This window comes from Ictalurus furcatus, chromosome 24, assembly GCF_023375685.1.
Source record: "Ictalurus furcatus strain D&B chromosome 24, Billie_1.0, whole genome shotgun sequence".
Taxonomy (NCBI): Eukaryota; Metazoa; Chordata; class Actinopteri; order Siluriformes; family Ictaluridae; genus Ictalurus; species Ictalurus furcatus.
This window is the reverse complement of record NC_071278.1, coordinates 11,645,849-11,669,797: the sequence shown is the minus strand read 5'-3', so window position 1 is coordinate 11,669,797 and position 23,949 is coordinate 11,645,849. Positions and strand designations below refer to the sequence as shown.

The 23,949-nt window shown below is 38.0% G+C and overlaps 1 protein-coding gene across 3 annotated transcripts; it reads right to left on the bottom strand.

Moving 5' to 3' along the window:
• Positions 1-829: 829 nt before the first annotated feature.
• Positions 830-4,821, bottom strand: psmg3 (proteasome (prosome, macropain) assembly chaperone 3). Of its 3 annotated transcripts, XM_053612401.1 has the most exons (4): positions 2,365-3,692; positions 1,597-1,734; positions 1,233-1,450; positions 830-1,143 (listed from the first exon to the last, which is right to left on the bottom strand). In XM_053612401.1, exons 3-4 carry the CDS (start codon positions 1,440-1,442, stop codon positions 991-993), a joined length of 363 nt encoding a protein of 120 aa, XP_053468376.1. In that variant the 5' UTR covers positions 1,443-1,450; positions 1,597-1,734; positions 2,365-3,692; the 3' UTR covers positions 830-990. The 3 variants fall into 3 exon arrangements, with proteins under 3 accessions (XP_053468376.1, XP_053468377.1, XP_053468375.1); XM_053612402.1 differs by lacking the exons at positions 1,597-1,734; positions 2,365-3,692 and adding an exon at positions 3,706-4,821; XM_053612400.1 differs by having other exon boundaries at positions 1,597-3,692.
• Positions 4,822-23,949: the final 19,128 nt, after the last annotated feature.

Below are 23,949 nucleotides of genomic sequence, written 5' to 3'. Positions count from 1 at the left end.
GGCTAAACCTGTTTCAGCATGACAATGCCCCATGCACAAAGTCAGCTCCACGGAGACATGGCTTGCCAAGGTTGGAGTGGAAGAGCTCGATTGTCCTGCACGTCAACCCCACTGAACACTTTTGGGATGAACTGGAACACCGACTGCACCCCAGACCTCCTCACACAATAACATCAGTTTCACTAATGCTCTTGTAACTGAATGAACACAAATCCCCACATCCACACTCCAAAATCTAATAGAAAGCCTTCATAGAAGAGTGGAGTTTATTATAACAGCAAAGAGGGAATAAATTTGGAATGAGATAGTCAGGTGTCCAGATATTTCCGGCCATATTGGGTACGTTGGAGATTTGGGTATTCTGTCCATCTTACTCTGAGTCTGTAACGTTAGTGGTCAAAACATTAGGGTTTAAATTTTTGTGTTGCTTTAGCCCACAAGTTCTCAACCCTGTTCCCAGAGTACCCCTTGTCAAGTCCTATACGTTCCCCTTCTCCCAATACACCAGATATAACTAATTAGTTAATTAACACCCTGTCCTGAGTAAAAGTGTGTGTGTGTTAAAACAGGGAAAACACTAAAACCTGTAGGACCTGTGATTTATCTTACAGTGAACAAACAAATGAATCAAAGGAACTAATCTATTAAGCCAAGCTTTGTTTCTACGGTAACACTGTGTAATTTCTTCAGCTTTGTCACAGTGGTATTTGTTACTGTGACTTACCTGAGGTAATGTGTTTATAGTACATTCTCTTTATGAAAAAGGCTCAAGACAGAACTCTTTTTAATCCAAGCAAAGTATTATATAAGCATTATATAGTAGGCAATGAAAAAGAAACATGAATTTATTCAAGAAATTATGAAAGGATATGATGTTACACACATGTCAGAAATCTATACATAAACAGAAAAGTAATAAAAGTAAATTCACAACAGTCATCAATTTGTGTCACAATTTCTCTCAGGAGCATTTTGCCCAAATTCTCTTGGTCACCATACTTGGCAGGTTTTGATCATTTCTTTGAGCGTTTTCAGATTTTCAGCACTGCACTCTTTAAGCGCAAACCCCAAAAGAACCGGTCGATTTCCTGCTTCTTGGCAAACAAATGCTGCGACGTTTTTTGCATAGACGTGCGTAAGTGCCTGAAAAAAAAAAAGGAGAAAAGTGGAAATCTCAATCACAAACGTAGCTGCTGCTGAGCCATATCCTAACAGATAAGATGTACAAGTACCTCGTCTTTTCCGAGCAGCACTTTCGTAGTGAGCATGGATGTGCTGATGTCGCTGGATCTCGAGTCAGGTGTTACAGATACCAGCGTCCCAATCTTCCCATACTGTGTAAGCACAATGAAGATGTAGTTACTGAATTCCGTGCAAACGACTTGAGTCGAGATCCCATCGATTGTTTTCTCGGTCTGTCGTGTTCGGACGAGTGGTGCCATGATGAACCCTGTCCAGTAAAAAGCATGAAGATGTAAACTTTTACAAACGTTAAATGTGGCAGATGCAGTATTTTCAGAACGTTCAGTCAACATTATGAATATTTTAAATAATCAAACTCTAACACAACAAACAGGAAGGTAAACTACAGCAAACCTTTTAATGGCCACACGTATTTCTGAGAGTTCAAGTCCTTCTGGGAAATTTACGAGTTGGGAAGTCGTAATTTCGACGTCAGGTGCGTTCAAGTCACTTTGGTCGGAGCAAGATGGCGGTGTACGTTTTCTTAATTAACTACAAAGTAATACAGCAAGGTTTTTTAAATGCTACTTCTAGAAAATGAAGAACAAAGAATGCGCATCAGTCAGTCCGTACAGGATTTCGGAGTTATTTTGTGATTGTTGCAACTGAAAATGCTTGATTTTTGTGGGGTTTTTTTGTGGAAAACTTCTTGAATTGGCAGAACTGTAATTCCATGAAATTGATTTGCACGGTCTTTCGCAGTGACCTTTTAGCTGTACCCATTTTCAACGCACATGAATCGAAGAGGGCTTTGGCTGAAAGCGTGTTGTGATGACACCCAAATCTGTGAAAAATTTGCTGTAATTTTGAAAAATCGCAAGCTCCTCCGAATATTGTGGAGTTTGCTTGATTTTGCGTTCATTTCTGCGATCGGCAAAAATAATAATAATATTAATAATAATAATAATAATAATAATAATAAACTCACAAAATCCTGGAGGGACTGATCAGTTGTCTTTTGCTTTTTTATGGATTCAACCAATTTATGAAGCCACTGTAAACTTTATCGTTACATATTATATCGTAATTGTACAACGTTAGCACATTTGCTTGTATTTCAATAACTTGCTGCATATCTCAAACACGTAACGACGAGTAAACAGCGAATTTCAACAAATTTACCGTCAACTGCAGACGCTGCATCCATCGATTCCAACATGTAAAGAAACGATTACAGATGCTCCTTCTGATAAACGAATCCAATCTGAATAGATTTTAACCCTCCTATTATGTTATGCGTCTTTGACCCATTTCCACATTTCCACATTTGAGATGTCTGAAATACCAGTTAATCTCTCTTTTTCTCTTTGAATTTTTTTACTTTCCTCATTTAGGGTCATGAACTTATGTACAAATATTTCTTCTCATGGCTTTTCTCTGACAGGCCATAATAACATTTTATTGTTTTAAGCAGTTCTTTGCTGTTTTTTGTGTATTTAAATCATGGAAATCAATCTGACCCATAACATAATGGATGTAACTTCCCCCCCAACATAATAGGAAGGTTCAGTCCCCATGAAGTGCCCTGAAACGTGCAGTGTTATTCGATATCTTGATGTAATTTCCACTGAAACAGTAAGTCAGGGCTGGACACAGCAAGTGGCTCCTCAGCCTTTTTAAACAGCTTTAGTATTTAGCTTACGTCACAGTTAGTACCACGGACGCAAGTCATTTCCTTCTTAACCAACCCACTTTTGCAAAACTGAATAAAACACACCATTTCCAACCCATGCTTGCTGATATGATGTTGCTCCGTATCGGTGGTAGAGAGCAGGACTGTAACTTCTGAATGATTTTGAATGCGAATTTTGTCATTGTTTTTGGAGCAGCTTATAAATAACATTAAGGCGAACATATTCATAATAAAAGCCAGACAATCAAATCAAATCAAATTTGATTTTATGGGACTTTAAATCATGTTTTTAACTATGTTTTATTTTTTCCCCATGAAGTGCTTCAGGTATTGAGTTTGGCCGATACTAAAGGCTTTATTATCGATGGAGAAAAAGTGTTACCTCCCTTTTAATTCAATTTGTATTTAATTCCACTAATTACAGTATGTACCCTTCTAATTACTCATGTACTTATTTATTTATATTATAGTTTATCTTGAACATGATGTAGTCTGATAAAAGTTGTTATATAGATGAGGCCATATGATGCACAACCTCAGTTTTCTAACACAAATCTCAACTGATATGAATCTGATGATAAGAAGTAAGCATTAGACTGTGTGTTTTCATTTCCACTGTTAGCACTGCTAACCGGACCAGGCCGCGTGTCCTCACCGGGGAGGAGCTGCTGAAGCCCGGTGTACAGTGCGCTGGAAAACCCGAGGATGTCCGCTACCTAACAGATTAACCTACTCTGCCTTAACCAGAAATAACAATCATGACTACATATACATAACATACAAATCACACCACTGTATATATGCGTTCTCTTTCCGCCATTTGACCTTACCTTTCTCTCGACCACGTGACAGGAAAAGCAAACGCTCATTGGGCCAAGCAACCTACACGGCTACACGTATCTGAGTTAAAACTCATGTAGTCCTCCTACTTCCTGGAAATATGTTTTGTAGATCTTCAACAGACAGCGCATGCGCTACACAAGCCCGCCCGTGTTGCGCATGCGCACTCTATGTCGAAAGCTGAGGGGAAAAATTGGTTCCTTTAATTTGGAACAGTTAATACAATAGTATCTACATAAAAAAAGAAATAGAGCACCTTTAGTCAGTGTCCTAAGGTTTTAAATAAATAAAAGACTTTATATTTAGTCCTTTAAGATTTCATTTCCTTACTTGGGAGCCCAGACCTCAAAGTTGCACGTATACATTGTGCAAAAAACAAAAAAACAAAACAAAACAAAAAACTAAAAAAAAAAAAAAAAAACTAAAAAAAAAAAACACAATACAAATAATTTTAAAATCTCTTTTAAAAAAGTTTTTATTTTTTCCAAATGTTCATTTTGATTAAATTCAAACCCATTGCATAGAAACAAACTCTAAAATTATAGAAAAACTACACCTTTTTTTTTTGTATTATTATGAAAGGAATTATTTAGTGAATACCTGTGTATGAGATGTTACTTCAGAAACAATACCATATTAGAATGAGTGCATTAATGTCACCCTATTGATTATATTACATCTGGAACTACCATTTTACCTGGTTATACAAAAATAAACTTCTGACCAATCAGAATCGAGAATTCAGCCATAATATTATTCCACATTCCACACAACAACACCAGACATTCTATACAAAAACAAATTGATCTTCCCATAACCAGAGACAATGCTGAAGGGCCACTCCTGATATATTATTGGCCACCCCAGTTAAACAAGTATCTTCAGTTATGACACATTTTTTGGCATTTTATGTACTTCATTTTCAAAGACATGCATTGTAGGCTGATTGGCATTTCCAAATTGCCCGTAGCGAATGAATGTGTTGGCACCCCGTCCAGAGTGTCCTCCGTCTCATGCCCCGAGTCCCCTGGAATAGGCTCCAGCCTCCTCACGACCCTGTGTAGTATAAGCAGTATGGGAAAAGAATGGATAAATGAATGTACTTAATTTTTTAAACTAACATCCAGTCAAATCAGATTAATGTTCAGGACCCAAAGGGAAAGCAATAAGCTCTCATCTCATCCCACAGTTTGGTTTTGAAATCAGCTACCTGCTGTTTAAGCTGTTTAATGTAGCTTATTGTATTGTGAGATTGCCAGATTTCTAACAGGATCCTAGAAATAAATTCATAAGATGAGATCATTAAGTCATTTTGTGAGACGTGAGTTGGCCACAACAGCACAGTGCACATGAGTATGTTGTGTAATTTAGAACGCATTAGTAATATATGTCCGTTTTCATGCAGGAAGAAAACTAAACATTACATTTTAATGTTGTGGGACATCAGTAAAAACAAGTTCCTATTATGTTATATTATATAAGCAGTTAGAAGCAGCCATTCCCTTACCACCATCTCTTTATTTTATTTTATACTCTTTATAATAATAATAAAAAAAGCACTTTATACATATTTGGCACATTACAATTGGCAAACCTTGACTGGATTGTCATGGCAAAGTGAGTACATTTTAAATATGGTTTGAATTAGAATAGATAATAAGATTTTAATAGGCTACGGTTTGTGTTGTTTTTAATACTGTGTCTCATGAGTCTCATCGATTTACTGTATTTAGAGAAACAAGACAGATATATAATGAAGGCCAGGGTGCACAGCAATATTACTATACATAACATGGACTAAAAAACATTAAAAGAGTTCTTTCAGTCATGGTCATGGTTGTTGACTGAGTGACAACAATGACTATGGACCAATCTCTGACAGCTTGTGAAGATGGCTTCTGAGATTATCATGGCGTATGTCATAATAGTGCGTTGGTGACGCGAACATAAAAGTCTAACTGGCATGCATTGTAGCAAGCCTGTGTGATTGACCTGTGCTCATCCAACACACCCACCAGTCATTGGTGCAGGCTTTTGTTCTATACAAACATTTACACACCCAGCCCAAGAAACAGTGATTTAATTGGTTGAATTATCTAGGAGTGCAAATGCTTGGTTGGATTTAAAGTCTGAACTTTTTTTTTTTGAGGTACATCCAAGCACCTCAGCAACACCCTCAGTTAAACACATGGAAGACATCTGTTATGTTTTTCTCTCTTAATTTAAGCTGTGTATGTTGCAGTGTTATGTTGGAGGGTAACAATTTATTTGGAAGGATAAGAAATTACACCAGAGCCTACCAACAAAATATCTACCTGTCAAGCAGAAACAAAGCATGCTTGACAAGAGTTTTCAAGCCGTTCCACTCTCTCCAGCACGAAAAAACCTCACTAATGTTCACTTGTCTTCCTAATTCCTTTCTGGACACTTTATTATCCACTGCACTGTTTTTCCCTCTAGGCTGTTTGGTACTGTAAGATGTTTGTGAAACCAGAATATTTGGCTAAACATAAGCCTTGCCTGCTAAGATAAATTCTGGGATTATCTTGTACTCCTTCAAACTAGGATGTAAAGCTTCCTGTTGCACTTGTGTGGCTGCATATGCAAACATAACTGACAGGCAGAAAGGACTGCTTCACAGAGAAGTTTCCCAAATGGTTTACATATATAATTATGGACTTCCATTTATTTATCTAAAGTAACGGCTTTATCCTGATCAGGGTTGTAGTGGATCGATCATCGGGCACCATTCACACACTCATTCACACCTAGAGTCACTAATCCATGTACCGGGTGGTAGGAGGTAAACAGAGAACGCAGAGGAGATCCATGGACAAGCATGTAGAGAACATGCAAAAATCAGCACAGAGAGTCATCTGAACTCAAGAGCTGTGCAGTGGTAATGCTACCTGCTGAGCCACTGTGCCACCCACGTCACTGGACTGTGTTGACATTTTTAGTTTCTGATTGCATCAGAGCCCTGGGAATTAGAGACCTTTGTTTCCCTCAGAGTTAGAGACATGTTATTCCCTAAGAGTCAGAGCATTTATTTCAGCTATCAGGATATAAAGACAGACAGTAGTCAAAAAATCAATTACAGCTAATATGCCTTTTTTTACTATATATTTTTAAAGGTAAAAAGATTAAAGTTATATTCTGTATTATTCTGTATTAGTTATATTTTTGTAGTGCATTATTGCATATCTTAGCCTCGGGCAAATTTCTCAATTTTGAAGTTTTAAATTGGAAAGAAATTAGAAGAGTTGAATTGTTATTGGATTCCCCTATAATTTAACATAAGCATGACATTTGTTTATTTATTTGTTTGTCTGTTTGTTTGTCTGTTTATATACTTATTTATTTTCATTAAAGGTCTCTGAGAAGCTCTGAGACGTCATATGTGGTTCATAACAGCCACTGCTGGCACTCTGACAGGACATTGCTAGCTTTAGGTTAGGGATGATGCAGGCAGGAAGCTAGCAGGCATCAGAAAGTGTGAAATAGCTATTTACTATCTGAGTAAATAGCATGTAAAAATACTACCAATCCACATAGTCACTGCTGCACAGTAGCAACCTGAACAGTATGGACAAATATACAAAACAGTAGGCGCACTAACACATACTACCATACTAAACAGTTAAACAATATGGAAGAATAAAAAGATTCATACTGACGTACTCAAAAGTATGGACAATTATACTCCATTATAAGTGCACAACAGTGTACTACCGTACTAAACAGTATGGGCAAATATAAACCACAATAATCATAGTACAGCGTACTACCGTACTAAACAGTATGGGCAAATATACACCACGATAATCACACACAGCGTACTACCGTACTAAACAGTGTGGGCAAATATACACCACGATAATCACACACAGCGTACTACCGTACTAAACAGTATGGGCAAATATACACCATGATAAGCACACTACAGGGTACTACTGTAGTAAACAGTATGGGCAAATATACACCACGATAAGCACACTACAGCATAGTACCGTACTAAACAGTATGGGCAAATATACACCACGATAAGCATACTAGAGGGTACTACCGTACTAAACAGTATGGACAAATATACACCATGATAAGCACACTACAGTGTACTACCGTACTAAACCTAGCCTACACCACAGTAAGCACACTTGTTATTACTTGCTAATTTTGGCATAGATCAAATTCAACCTGCCACATCAGCCACATCAGGAAGGTGGTGTTCCTAGTATTCAAACCAGGAAATCTTGCTCTAGAGCAGGAGTGTTAAAGCTGTTATAGCAACGCTACAGAGATTTGAGTTTTCCCTCTGCTATAGCGTATCCACGAGGGGCTTGGAAATTTGCTGATGAATTAAATCAAGTGTGTTTAATAAGGTACAACAATAAACTTTGCTCTAGGGAGTAGGCTAGTGCGTCACAGCCGGGACGAGTAGTTTTGTTCAGAACAGATAGCAGAGGTAAGAATTAAGAAGCGTTCCCTCCGTCTAATGCTGAACTCTTCATTTCCTAATTGTACTTTTACTTAGTAGATTTCAAAAGAGAATTTTCCATTTTTTACTTGCAGCATTTTAAAACACCACATTTTACTTTTTTTAGTATGTCAGCTTCCAAAAGTTGATCTAAACTCTTTAAAAAAATGTCAACTTTAACAGATGTGACAGCAAGAAAAATACCTATCGAAATAATTTACATCTTAATTTTGGATTCATCAAGGCACTTTGTATTGTGAAAGCTAGTTATTAGCATACTTTAGCTATTGAGCAATTATAATTAAAGCTGTTTTAGTTAGACATCCAAGTTAAGTCATTCCAAGTCAACCAAGTAAAAGTTTCAGTAGAAGAAGATCAACCTTTTGGAAATGCCCAGTAAGAGTCCAGATCTAAATCCTATCAAAAACCTGTGGAGTGACTTGAAGAGGGCTGTGTACAAGAAACCCTCGCAATTTCGGTGATCTGGAGTGTTTTTGCAAGGAAGAGTGGAATAAAACTGGCAAATCAAGATGTGTTAAATTGGTAGAAGCCACTTTATTTAGCCACTAAATTTAGGAAACATTCTTAGCTTGGGCTAAAAATGGTAAACATATTATATCAATCAGATTTTTTACTGAACTTGAAGAAGACCTTAAGATTTAGAATAGGATTTTCAGACGTTATTTAATATTACAGTACTGTAAGTTTTTTTTTTTACTGTAAGTCTTTGAGTCATTGTGGAGGCATACATGTCTAACACTTCTCTAGTAGCTCAGTACAAATGGATATTATACTGTATATCTCTTGTAAGACATTACAACGTCTGCCTGATACGTGGGTGTTATCTAAATAGTATGTCATCATATCGGGAATCTGTAAAAGCTGCCACACCAAAATGGTAAGTAGGAATGGGTCACACCTCCGGCGTCACCTCTTTATGTGTGTCAGTAAAAAACAAAACAAAAAAGAACAGGATGGGACTGGGAGGAGGCAATTAACACAATGAACTAACAGAAAGGGAGAGGATATTCATTCAGACTCAAGAGTCAGAAGAACCAGGCACACAGGATAATCTTCAGAAAATTATATATCGTTTTAAGAAACACCTTTAAACCAAGTCAGTAAGACATTTTCATCAATTATACATCATCCTTCCACCCTGAATTCTGACTCTGAGCACGGATGCCACAGTTATAGACTACACGCTGAGCGTGATTTATACCATATGTGTGGTTTGACTACAGCACCTGTGCACATATTTCTGCCTCTGTGAGCAAAATCTTCGCAATTTGCAAATCTGACACAGCAAGGCACATTTTTGGGGATAGACTCCAAACTCAAATTCAGTAAATACAGTAAATACAATGTTTATAACGCTTATAGTACTTACTGTCATATTCTAGTATCTGTGATCTCATGCACAGCCGCATATTTTCCAGATCAACTCTTGGTGAATGCTGAACAACAAGAGTGATGACATTTTTCAGCCACTAAAGCAACTTAGCCCTTTCAGTCTACAGATATTTCTAGAACTGAGAGGTTTATTTTAAGCTCTTTCACAAGTCACTTCCTTTGCAGAGCACAGTGAAATTAAAGGACTGCCATGACTATGATTTGCAAAGGATAACGCTTTCCTGATCGGAAAAGACATACATTAATAAACGGTCATTAGTAGTGATCACTAAAGTGACTGAGGCTTTGTCAACCCTGCCTGAGATAGCTGCGCCTTTGAGGCATGTTAAAGTAGCTTTGTTAGTGAACTTTCAATCTTTGAGTGACAGCATCGACTGTTCCCATGGCTGCAGGCTGTCCATAAAAATGTTAATATTTAATAAGATTGTAATTGAAGCATATTTAAGTAGATGAAGCCCTTTTTTTTGAGTAGTTCTGCCTCTTAGCTACAGATTGTTGAAAACCCATTCTGTAACTGGAATATCTTTTACTGTATAATATTTTTCACTGCTGTGTTTATAGGATTTTTTTTGAGTTTGCATCTTAATTGTTGGAAATTGAAGATGTGACTTAAGTGAAATGGAAACCTATAGAACAGATGATGGCTGGAAGAGCGGCTTATATATCCATCTCCTTCTGGTATGCTGTGGCAGGTAGGTTTTCATGTATGTAGGTATGAATGTATGGATGAATGAATGGATGGATGTGCATATGGATGAATGGACAGATGTTCATTATGTATGTACAGTATGTATATATGGATTGATGGATGGATGAATGAATGGATGTATGTACAATATGTATGTATGTATATATGTATGGATGGATGGATAGAGTGATGGATGGATGTATAGTATGTATGTATGTATGTATGTATGTATGTATGTACTTATGGGCAGATGTATGGATGGATGTACTTATGGATGTATGTATGTATGTATGGATGGATGGATGGATGTACATATGGATGGATGTATGTATGGATGTATGTACAATATGTATGTATGTATGTATGTATGTATGGATGGATGTTTGTATGTATGGATGGATGGATGGATGTGTGTATGTATGGATGGATGGATGTACAATATGTATGTATGTATGTATGTATGTACGTATGTATGTATATATGTATGCATGTATGTACAAAATATATGCATGTACGCATATATTTCTACAAGTACTACAGGTTTAAAAAAGTAAAACCAAACCAAACAAGCAAAAAACAAAAGGTACTGTATGTAATATATAATTTTAACCCTATTTCTTTTCCCATCATGTGCCATTATGAAAAGATGTTTTGCCTTTTGAACAGCAGGGTCACAGACATTTTCCATTTAAATTCAATAAGACATCAAAAGTACATCTTACATGGACAACTTACATGGTTTCTGAATGGAAACAAAAGAAAATGCACCTAAGAATGAACAAAAGCAAATGAAATGGGGTTTCTTTATTGCTTATCCTAACAAGTCAACAATCCAAAAAATATATACAATAAATGCACCAGAAAAATAGTTTGAGAATAAAACAGAAGCAGGATGTCCAAGTATAGTAATGACCACAGATATAGAAGACCTACACAAATACCTAATTAGCTGTTGTTGCTATCTACTTTCCTACGTTTGCGGTTCTACCACATTAGCAAGATAGAGAATCAAGTGGAAGTCCATGGGGAGATGCTGAAAAATGAAAAATGGCTGGAACTTGCTTTATGTTCAACTAATTTTCACAAAATTAACTATTAAAAAAAAAATTCATTGAGTCTTAAATTGTGCCTCCTTGTTTCCTCTCATTAATTCCAGTCCTCGCTAATATATTGTCCCCTGAATACTAATGTATTTATCAACTGAGATGTTCTTGCTCTGTAAAGCATCACTTTAAATTTTATCTTTAGTGACTACACTTATTGATGCCATGTTTCCCAGCTGTACAGATTTGCATATACAGAACAGTGATTACATGCGAAATTATCCTTAATTAAACCCTGTACATTACACATGTACATGACACATTTAAATGCTTATGTTTTAGATTCTAAACAAGATTCTACTCATCACCCAACTTTTCTGTTTTTAAAGCAAGGTATATTAACTGACAATTAATTGCAGGGATTTTATTTGTACCCATTGTTTATTTAATTAAGATTATTTGTGGTTCTTATTATTTATAATTTGCATTTATACATTAGGCTTATGTCAAACACTACAACAAAAAATACACCCACCAGTAAAGCACCTGTGTATCCTGGCTTGGTACAAGTTTAAAGATGATGCACTTCAATGAATTTCTGAGTCACGGACTGAAGGGAGTCGGATCAATTAGAGCTCTGGAAAGCATCCTAACTACAGGAAACTTGATAATAGCTAGTAAAACTGAACTGAAATGATTATACAACCTGCCAGTCTTGAGAAAGCATTTCACTGCTACTTGGTATTTTGAAAGAGATCACAATAATACATATACAGTATCTCACAAAAGTGAGTACACCCCTCACATTTTTGTAAATATTTGATTATATCTTTTCATGTGACAACACTGAAGAAATGACACTTTCCTTCAATGTAAAGTAGTGAGTGTACAGCTTGTATAACAGTGTAAATTTGCTGTCCCCTCAAAATGACTGAACACACAGCCATTAATGTCTAAACCGCTGGCAACAAAAGTGAGCACACCCCTAAGTGAAAATGTCCAAATTGGGCCCAAAGTGTCAATATTTTGTGTGGCCACCATTATTTTCCAGCACTGCCTTAACCCTCTTGGGCATGGAGTTCACCAGAGCTTCACAGGTTGCCACTGGAGTCCTCTTCCACTCCACCATGACGATATCACGGAGCTGGTGGATGTTAGAGACCTTGTGCTCCTCCACCTTCCGTTTGAGGATGCCTCACAGATGCTCAATAGGGTTTAGGTCTGGAGACATGCTTGGCTAGTCCATCACCTTCACCCTCAGCTTCTTTAGCAAGGCAGAGGTCGTCTTGGAGGTGTGTTTGGGGTCGTTATCATGCTGGTATACTGCCCGGTGGCCCAGTCTCTGAAGGGAGGGGATCATGCTCTGCTTCTGCATGTCACAGTACATGTTGGCATTCATGGTTCCCTCAGTGAACTGTAACTCCCCAGTGCCGGCAGCACTCATGCAGCCCCGTGCTGCAGCTCAGTGTCAGGGTCTTGGCAATCTTCTTATAGCCTAGGCCAACTTTATGTAGAGCAACAATTCTTTTTTTCAGATCCTCAGAGAGTTCTTTGCCATGAGGTGCCATGTTGAACTTCCAGTGACCAGTATGAGGGAGTGTGAGAGCGATGAGATCAAATTTAACACACCAGTCTTTGGACTGAGGGAAGAAACCGGAGTACCCGGAGGAAACCCCCAAAGCACGGGGAGAACCTGCAAATGCCGCACATACAGGGCAGAAGCAAGATTCAAAGCCCCAACCCTGGACTTACGAGGCAAAAATACATATATATTTGTTATAATAGGACACTTAATCATGATAAACAGTAGATTTGACAAACTAAGTCAGTGGTACTCAATCATAAATCGAGCTATAAAATAAATCTTACTTTAAAGGTGCAATAGTCATATTTTTCATCTCCTACTAGTACAAATAAGCCAGAAAATATGCTGAACATGATAAAAAAATTATTGTTTAAGCAATGGCATCAGCACAAGTACCAAAACCTATTTGTAAAACTGTGGCCCATAACAGACTGCTTGTCTGTATTTACGTGAGCCTCTTGTCAGTTATTTTATAGACAATCCCTAATATCCCTTCACTCCAGCCCTGTTCAGTCTGTTCAGGGATAATAATAATAAAAAAAACCCAGAAACCGATAAGTGCCCAGCTCAGACAAATACTTTTACTGTTAGAAAAAAAAAACAACACACAGTGCTTACAAAAAATGTCAAGAAATGTGGAAAAACTTGAATAAACACCGGTATCAGTTTTCCATGATGAAGAAACGTATTACTAGTGAAGGGATTGAAGTTGGATGTGGAATTAGTGATGTTGCTCCTGGACATATGTAAATGCTATCTGTATAATAAGTTGAAGTGTTTGAACAAGTGGACAGCCAGTTTTTACCAGTGGTGGCTCATCCGTAGGGACAAGTGGGACAGCCCCACCCTATATATCAGCCATACATTTAAATTATATTGAAATTCTAATGACCTCTTTTGAGTGCAAAAATATATTTTTTAAATATGTTGCTCCAGGTAAGGCAATGCTTTGGATGAACCACCTTCATAAAAATTACCAGAGGTAATGGTCTGCTTAAAAACTCATGAGAGTGAGCTCATTACAAAGAAATGCAGGACAGCAAAGTCACTCACGACCGTTCTCACAGCGGCAAATCCGTATAAGCTCTCATGGGTTTTTTAGCTGTCACTGTCTGTGTTAGCTACTTAGCATTGTTCGCTGCACGGGAGGTAGCTAATGATGCTAGCTAGCTAACACTGATTGTGAGAGAGCTGAAAACCTCATGAGAGCTCATTACAAAGGAAAACAGGACATCGAAGGCATTCTTGACCATTCTCATAATCAGTATCAGCTGAAGTTTGCATGTTGTTAATGTTATAAACTGCAGCCTAGTGGACAAAATGCTAAAATGCTAACACTAAGAGACAAAGTTACAAGTGATAAGTCGTGCTGGATAACTGAACCATAATGGTATGTTATTAATTGACAAATGCAATAAATGGACATCTGCTGAGGGGAGAACAGCACTGTAGGTATTTGATGCTTAACTTGCCTGATATTAACTAGCTTATAGCCATGTTATTTGCTGGAAACAATGTATCGTAGGTTCAGGGTGTGTGGCTTTGTGTACATGGACCCGAATGGGAGGCAGGTTCAAGGAGATGTGTTGTTAAATGTTGTTAAACTGTACCTCTATGGAATTACATTTTCAAGAAATGAACATTGCTTGATGTTAACATACAATGAGAAAGAAGAAAAACACTCTGAAACTGAAACATGATCTTCAAATAAACAGCGTTCTTTGTTAATAGTTTTCTAGGTGTCCTTTTCACTGATCATGGTTATCATGGTTACGAATGCTCTGCCAGAGTTTTTTACACTTTCAAAGTTTTCATTTACACACCACAAGTTTATGTTCACCATTCTGGCAAAAAAAATGTGGGCGGTATTTAACAGAGATTTACTCTCAATAGCTAGTGAGATTTGGATCGACAGCTCCCTGACCTGAAAGTAGAGACTTTTGGAGAGCGTTCTGGATGCGGTTCTTTGTATAGTTATAGCATTTGTACTTGTAGTGGAAATTACTTACTTAATCAGTTCATAATTAATATTTGAGGTTTGAGTAGTCTCATACGACTGTTTTTTCAAGATGAGCTCTCAGGAGCGGGACGGAACGTCATCGTCGGCATCATTATCATCATCATCCTCCGCCTCCTCAGCTGGACACTCAAGCTGTCGATCCTAATTTCACTAGCCAATGGGAGTAAATCGCTGTTAAGCCCCACCCACACGTGTGCCAGAATGGCGACCGTAAACCCGCGGAGCGTAAACGAAAACTCGTAACCATGATAACCATGATTAGCGAAAGGAAGCTTAGAAAACTGTTAACGAAGAATGCTGTTTATTTGTAGACCATGTTGCATTTTTGCCTCTGAGTCAGCATTTTCAGTTTCAGAGTGTTTTTCTTCTTTCTCATTGTTCGTTTCTTGAAAAGTTACATTCAATACTTTCGGCACAAATTTAATTCTATATGTCTCCTTAACCACTAAAGACCTAATCGTGACAAATTTTATTTCAACTGATCTTGCATAATGCACCCTTACACTTCACATAGCCTACCAAATAGTCAGGAGAAGCTAAACATTAAAGAGTAGTAAGAGTAGTCTTAATCTCTTTTTTGTTACTTATGATTTTATGAACACCTGGTCTCATTGCTATAAATTCAATTCATCTGAGCAGAAAATTTTAGGTGTGAAGGTTGAGGGAAAGTTTGTGGGTAGATATGAGAAACCGGAAGCTATAAGCGTGTTGTTCTGCTTCACAGTTTGCCACCTCAATGTCATTGCTGCTGTAGCTCAGGTCCTGCAGTTTGCCTGTGAGGTTATACAGGAAACCGCTGAGCTGCCTGCACTCCACATTGTACTTTTACACAAATGATCTTTATGCACAGTGGTCAGAGTGTGCATGTGTGAAATGAATTCAGTAGGCGAATGAGAAACATTCATTATAAATCATAGAGCTGGTAAATTCACCTGAATGGAATATCAGCCGTAAATCCCACATACACCAGGAAGATGAAATGATACCAGTTTGCTTTATTTTTTTATTGTTTTTCCTTTTACTTATACTGAACAGTGCCATGTAAATTCTGACTCATGCTACATTTCTGAAGAACGTGCAAGGCTTGTAATGAGTGTAGTGTTCACTGAATACCCTGTAGCTGTGTTTTGTCTCGATAGTAGTGTCACTGATTTTCCAGTAAGTCTGCTTATTTTCCATTTAAGAAGCACTTTATTAGGTATCCCTAGTTATAATATTACTAATCATCAATGTCACTTATCTATTGCTGTGTTCAATTCTTCAGCCACTTCTACGCTGTCCAAAAATAGAAAGGTCTGCTGAGGTGAGATATTATTTGGATGGTGTTTCATTCTCAGCTCAGCAATGACACTTAAAGTTGAGGTCATAAGTTTACATATGACTGGCAGAATCTGCAAAATGTTAATTATTTCAAAATAATAATAATTGGGATCATAAAAATTGCATTGTGTTTTTTTCATTTAGTTCTGCCCTGAATAAGCTATTTCACGTAACAGATGTTTACATATAGTCCACAATAATAACTGAATTTACACAAATGAACCAGTTCAAAAAGTTTACACACGCTTGATTATTAATACTGTGTGTCGTTACCTGAATGATCAACGAAATGATGTTTTTATGTATTGTGATAGTTGTTCATGAGTCCCTTGTATGTCCTGAACAGTTAAACCTGCTCACTGTTCTTGAGAAAAATCCTCCAGGTCCTGCACATTCTTTGCTTTTCCAGCATCTTCTGCATATTTGACCCCTTTCCAAAATAACTATATGATGTTCAGATCCATCTTTTCATGCTGAGGACGACTGAGGGACTCGTACACTCATAACTATTACAAAAATGTGCAAACATTTACTGATGCTCAAGAAGGCAACCCAATACATTAAGAGCCAAGGGGGGTTTAAACTTTCAAACAGGATGTACATTGTCATTATTGATAGTGTGAGTGGCAGTTCTATTGTTGATTTGAGCGTTCAGAGGAAAATGTTCAGACTGGATCAAGCTGAGAGGAAGGCTATAGTAACTCACATAATCACTCTTTATAACCACGGTGAGCAGAAAAGCATCTCCGAACACATAACACACTGAACCTTGAAACCTGATTGGCTACAACATCAGAAGATTACATCAGGTTCCACTCCTCTCAGCCAAGAACAGGAATCTGAGGCTACAGTAGGTACAGGCTCACCCAGACTGGGCCGTTTAAGATAAAGACAAGGTGACGTTTTCCAATCTTTACCTGTCCAGTTTCAATGAACCTGCTTGTCTTGTTCTGTCAGGTAGTACTCTGTGGATGACATACTTTCACAGAGCCTGGTTCATTTGACAGAGTGTGTCAGGCTCACAGAGGCTTTTCTTTATCTAGCAGTGAGTGCTACTGCTACAGTGACTTATTCTAGAAGATCTGAGGCTCACATCTTCCTAAAAAAAAAATAGGTGCCACGTCTGCACTTTCATCATAGGCCTCTGCTCCTCTTTTTTGTTTGCGTTACCACGGAAGGGCTCTCTGCTATGTTCTTTCTCTCGCTCTCCTTTCTCTTTCTACTTTTCTCACTCCCTGCCTGTCAATCTCCACCTCCCACTCTGGCAGTATGTAAGTAATGTGAATGTGACAGCAGGGTTAGCTGTGCAGCCTTTTCACTGTTTGATGAAATTGAATGTATAATTAACGGTACTTGTCTGCATTTTTCACAATGTTGCGTTCATGTTTTTCCTTCAGCTTCTTAGAATAACCAAAGCTCGGATGGTGTTCTTATATTATATTACATTATATACTTTTTTTTTTTTTTTTACACTTGTAGAACACGTTCAATTTATGCTTAGATCCATATTTGTTGGATTACTATTGATTCTTTTTCTTTTTTATGACTCTCTCTGTATGCAAATAGGTTCATTCCTATAGGTGGAATTCTCTAGTCATTTGCTTTGATTACTAGCCATTTATTGTGATTCTCTCTAGCCTAGAGCTGTGTCTTACATGCTCTTAGGCGATTCCTTTAGGACGTCCGTGATGCACATTGCACATAGCTTGCTTTTATTTGTAAGAAATACATGATGTTTCTTCATTGAGCGACTTTCCCAATGCCATCTCCTGAGTCATCCTCGTTTGGTCATCAACATGCAGTTGATGTGTGTGGGCCCTTTATATAACGGCAGTGACCTGCTGACCCGCATCCAGTGATGGTAATTTGTGTGTGTGTGTGCGCGTGTGTATGTGTGTGTGTGTATAACTGACTGTTCCGGTGTCATTATAATCCAGACGAACCAGTATGTCATCGTGTACAGCTCAGGGTTCCATTTGGTAAAACGATTAGCTTTGTGGGAGCAGATTTTTCAACAGGCAAAGGGCCTTTTAGAGATGAGCCAAGCCAAATGTCAAAGATAGAAATGACAAACCAATCTATTAGCAAATTAATTCCTGGCAAAGAAAGGGGTGAGGAAAGGGTCACATAGACCAAAATGAAAACTAGTTAGAGCCATGTCTAAAAAATCTACTTATTCAATTGATCATCAATCAGTGTCATTCAGGGAATGGTATAATGATTAGTGACATCAATTAAAGTGAGTGAATAATTGTTTGGCACTCCAATAAGTAGAGCTAATTCTGGCTAGCCAAATCAGGTTAAGCCATCTTCCTTATGAATGTAATTATAGATCCATTTCTATTCTCCATTTTTTCTCTCTCAAACTGCTAGAAGGAATGGCTGCCTTTCAATTATCAGCCTACCTTGTGACAACAATCTCCATTATCTATTATACTATTCTGATGTCCATCCTTTATAAAGGAGACATTAGGTCTCGTAGGATAGTAATGATCTCCTAAACTCTGCTGTCTCTGGTGTACTTAATATTTTTATTCTACAAGACCTTAGTGCTGTACCAGGTCTAAAGAAAGCTCTTGATTTCTATTGGTATTTCTGGCACTTTACTTGCTTATAGTTTCTGCCAAGTTGCAGTCTATGTTAATTGCTAATTATATGGGGTTTTTTTTTGCCCTTTGCTCAAGGTGTCCTCAAGAATCAATTCCTTGTCCTCTTTTCTTCATTATATACAGTATATTCTTGAATTTGCATAAATAGTCGTAGCCTCCCCCACATGACAATTTCATCCATGTCCACCAGTACTTGAGCCAGGATTTTGCGATTTCACGTTAGCAGAAATGAATGGAAAATCAAGCAAAAATATTTGCAAGTTTTCAAAATTACAGCAGGTTTTCTGCAGATTTGGGCCAAGACACTTCCCTTGATGTCATCACAATGCGCATTCAGCCAAAGCCATCTTCGATTCACGTGCGTCAAACATAAGTACAGCTTAAAGGTCTCATTTCCCAACAGACATCACTGCGAAAGACCATGCACAGGAATTTCGTGCAATTGCAATTTCGCCAAATCAAGTAGTTTTCCGCAAAAATAACACAAAAAACTCTGCATATTTTGAAAAAAGCCACCGCAAAATCAAGAATTTTTGGCCACAACATTCACCAAAAAAACTTCACAAAATCCTGTACGGACTTTAGAACCTGTGTGGAAGAACTCGAGTGACCTACACAGAGCCCTGACCTCAACCCCACTGAACACCTTTGGGATGAACTGGAACACCGACTGCACCCCAGACCTCCTCACCTAATATCAGTGTCTGATCTCACTAACACTCTTGTAGATGAATGAACACAAATCCCCACAGACACACTCCAAAATCTAGTGGAAAGCCTTCCCAGAATAGTGCAGGTTATTATAACAACAAACAGGGGGACTAAATCTGGACTGGGACTTTCAGCAAGGACATACTGTATGGGTGTGATGGTCAGGTGAATGAAAGAAATCGCTACGTTCCAGTTGTTCTCTCTAGCAATGTGAACGGCTGTCTAAAACGGCATACTGCCATATTAGATAGTATCTCAAAATAGTGCTGGTGTACAATATTTTGACATAACATTAGCATATTATGTGGGTTTGGGCATACTGTAACTGGAAATGGCATCTTGGGGCACTTGACAACAGTGAGCTGTCTACCGACCTAATAAAAAGCAAAGAAGGAACACATTCACGAGTTCATGTTTATGAGAGTGACTTGTGAAAGAGGGCTATCGTTTTTTAATATCTGTTTTATGGCAGAAAGGTAGAAAGGTGTGTGCTGTTTGGAGATGTTTTCTGCTCTCACAACAGGGAGATAAGGCCAACTGGCAGGCAGGATTTAATTAAAAATACATTTCATCCTCATTGTTGGTGCTGCGCTCTGCCACCTACCTCCCTTCTTTGTTCCAGTTCATCTTAAAGGCACGTGGCTTAGCTTACTCGTTTTTCTAATGAGGAGAGGGTTATAAAGGTGCAAAGGATGTGGCAAAATTCACTCTTTTATGGTCCGAAACTGGCAAATGAAAGCATTTTGTCCCATTATTCACATTAAAGAGGCATGAGATTAAAGAGTGTGGGAAATTAAAAGGAACCCTTTTGCAACTGCCTTGTGCAGTTAAAGTTTTATCGCATTATGTTAACCTAGCATAACATTTTTTCTGTATAAAGGCTCAACAGCTGTTTTAGCATGTTTGCCTAGAGTATAGCTCCAACTACAGTATCTCAGCTATAGAGAAGCTCATAGTCATGTTCACATCTAATGCTATGTGAGCTCAGGGCAAGCCACTAGCAAAAAGACAAAATGTCTCAAAAGTCTCCATACATAGAGGGAAATTAACACTTTTTTTTTTTTTTTTAGCAAAATGTCTTCCAAAATTGTTCATACTTAGTTTACATTTTAAACAGTTTACATTTTTGAGAAAAGAACGTATGGAAATCGTTCTCACAGCTGGATCAGGAAGCTGTCGCAAGGTTGCGATGGACTTTAACAGGAAACATGGCGAGCACATCACACACGACACTGCTGCCAAACTTATTAACAAATTCAAAAAGACTGGAAATGTTGTGGATCGACTGAGAAGAAGTGGACATACACGAACATCCACTGACGAAGACATAACTGATGTGGTGCTGGCATACATTGTCCCCTATGTATGGAGACTTTTGGGACACGCTGTAGAGGTCAGCAGACGAAGTTCTATTGAGTGATTTCCTCACAGCACAGAAACTAAAGACATAATCACTCCTGCAAACAGACATCTTTCACTGAGACTGAAATTGGCATGAATGAGGAATGAGGGTGTTGTGAGTCCTGCATATATATATATATATATATATATATATATATATATATATATATATATCGAAAGTAATTATACAACAATTCTAAAAAGTTCCTTCCTTCCTCCATTTCTGTGCCATCATAAAGGTCTCTGATGCATATTTGTGCCTGCTTACACCATAAGAAATAGATCATCAGTGTCTTTGATACAATTTGAAAGCACTTTTTATATCTATTACGTCTCTCAGAGAAATTGTGTCTCGTCCCATAAGATGAGAAGCTTATTGATTTGTAAGACTAGATTCATGACTTAAGTGGAGCTCAACAATACAAGTAATGAAAATTGCTCGTCTGCCATCTGGATGCTACTGTCAGGCATTCATTCAAGATATAAGCGTAACTGCCTGTCTATAAAAGCACATGCCTACGCAAGAACACACATGGAAGCACACACACACACACACACACACACACACACACACACACAGGCACACACACACACAGGCACACACAAACACACACAAAAATTGGGCTTTTTTTATTTTAGTTATTTATTTATTTTTAAATAAAAGCTTCAGTTTTGTTTACAATAAAAAAGTCGTTTCCTCGGTGGGGACCGGCCAAAAGTCCCCACAAGGGAAGAACTGTCAAAAATCCCCCCCCTCCCCCCCACACACACAGATTCCTCTAGTGACCACTAGAGTGCCATGCAGTATTGCAGATCGGACCCTCATGTATATGTTCATTAATACACTGCTATATATTATTTTATTTATTTATTTATTTATTTTTTACAGAAGTCCTCAGTCCTCAGTTCTCCAACAACAGGTCTCAGTGTTGCACTGTACACAAAATCTCTCCAGCTCATCCCTTGAAATATATATATATATATATATATATATATATATATATATATATATATATATATATATATATGTAGTGTATGCACTGTATATACATATACATGCAGTACTGTGCAAAAGTCTGTGCTGTAGAGCAAACATGCCTTCAAAAATAATTAAATTAAATGTTTCTCCATTAACAAAAATACTATAAAGAGCAGTAAACAGTAATAAATGAAACAAAGGGAGTATTTGGTCTGATAACCCTTTCCTTTAAAATAAAAAAAAAAGTCTCAGGTAGAATTAGTGCAGTTTTATAAGGAAATGAGCTGTAAGTTTTATTGAGCATCTTGCAGAACCAGCCACGGTTCTTCTGGAAACTTTGACTGTCGCACTCGCTTCTTATTTTTGCAGCAAAACCCAGCAGCCTTCATTGTGTTTTTTGTCTGAAAAGTGTCTCTTACCACTTAATATACTGCTTTCTTTACTGACATGCAAACATTTTTCTGTAGCTTTTATTTTTGTGCTGGAAAACAAATGTTTGGGATTCTAAAATGTTTTTGTACTGACTCGATAATGCAGAAGTCATCAAATAAAAATCTATAACAAACTTTGTACTAAATAAAATAGGGTGCCTAAGACATTTGCATGGTACTGTATGTCAGAGCTGTAACCTATCCAAGTCCTAGGTAGTAATTTATTTTAAAAGACTGCGCCTTGTAATGAATTAAACTTTAGCTTTAGTTTAATAAAATGAAACTTTAGTTTGTGAATTTTAAATTCTTCTAAGTTTTCAGTTATACAACAGCTTACATATATTGCAATACAATAATCATAAAAATGGTAATGGTTTTGAAATGGTGTATGAAATTCTTGCATTTATTGTATGTTCAAAGTCTGGTCTAAGGCTGTTGTTGTTGGTATAGGCTGAAGCTTCATTTTTTATTCAAGATAGCTATGGGGTGAGTCAGCTTCAGGGAGTTAGGGAGTAGATTACACAAAGTCTTGCAAATCATATGTTTAATATGGATATGGATGCCATTGCGTGGCCCCAGATGCAAATCAAACTATAGAAGAAGATAAGATTCTATGTTGCATGAGCATCTGGGGCTGCTTATGGAAAAAATACAATTAATGGTGATGTTCCTGAAGTATCGCATGATGCAATGTCAGTGTGACTGTTCTAACCTTGCTAACACAAAGGCAGTGCCTGGTTCAGTGAGCGAATTGGAGCTCTGTCAGTCTGATGGAGAGCAGGGCGAATGGAGGTGGCTGTAAACCCACTGAGAGGTGTGCATGATGAAGAGCCTCTGCAAAGGTGGGGGAAGAGAAAGCCGGAGCAACAGAGTGCACAACAGGCTGCTCCTACAGTCCTCTGTTCATGCTACAGGCTGACCTTGCAAAATCCAGCTCCAGGATGCTGGGGCTTGGCGCTCTCACTGTGGAAAGAACATGCTGGCTACACACGCCATTGCCAAAACGTGGCTTCCTGTACTTTTAAAATGAAATGCCTCCACCCATAAAAGCACAAATGTAGCATTTAGAGTCATATGGTCCACAAATGCTTCGCACCAAAGGGCGCATACTGGAATCCAAGAAACTTTGGATGGCGCATCATCTATACCAAAGCCTTGTTTTGCGCTTATGAGAACATCAGCGTAATGATCTTTTCGAAAAAATGAAAATAAACAGCCGGATTGATTTTGCGTGGAATCCAGCGCTGGTGGTTTTTAGTGAGGACGGGGTTGGTAGATGTGACAGCTCGGCTGATTAGTTTTGTGGGTCAGTGTGTGTGTGTATGAGTGGGAACTGGTGGAGCTGCATAATCAAAGCCTGTTCCCCTGCGTGCTCTCTGTCAGCACACCCCCTCATTACTGGCAAACAGCACCACCAGTGGTGTCACTATCCCCTCATCTTCTCCGCCTGCTTCTTTTGAGTGCATGCGAGCAAAAGAGGACCGAAACACCCATGAAGTGATGAGCACTGCTTATTGCACACCTTCCATTCGGCTGGATTGGAAGAATTTCCCATGT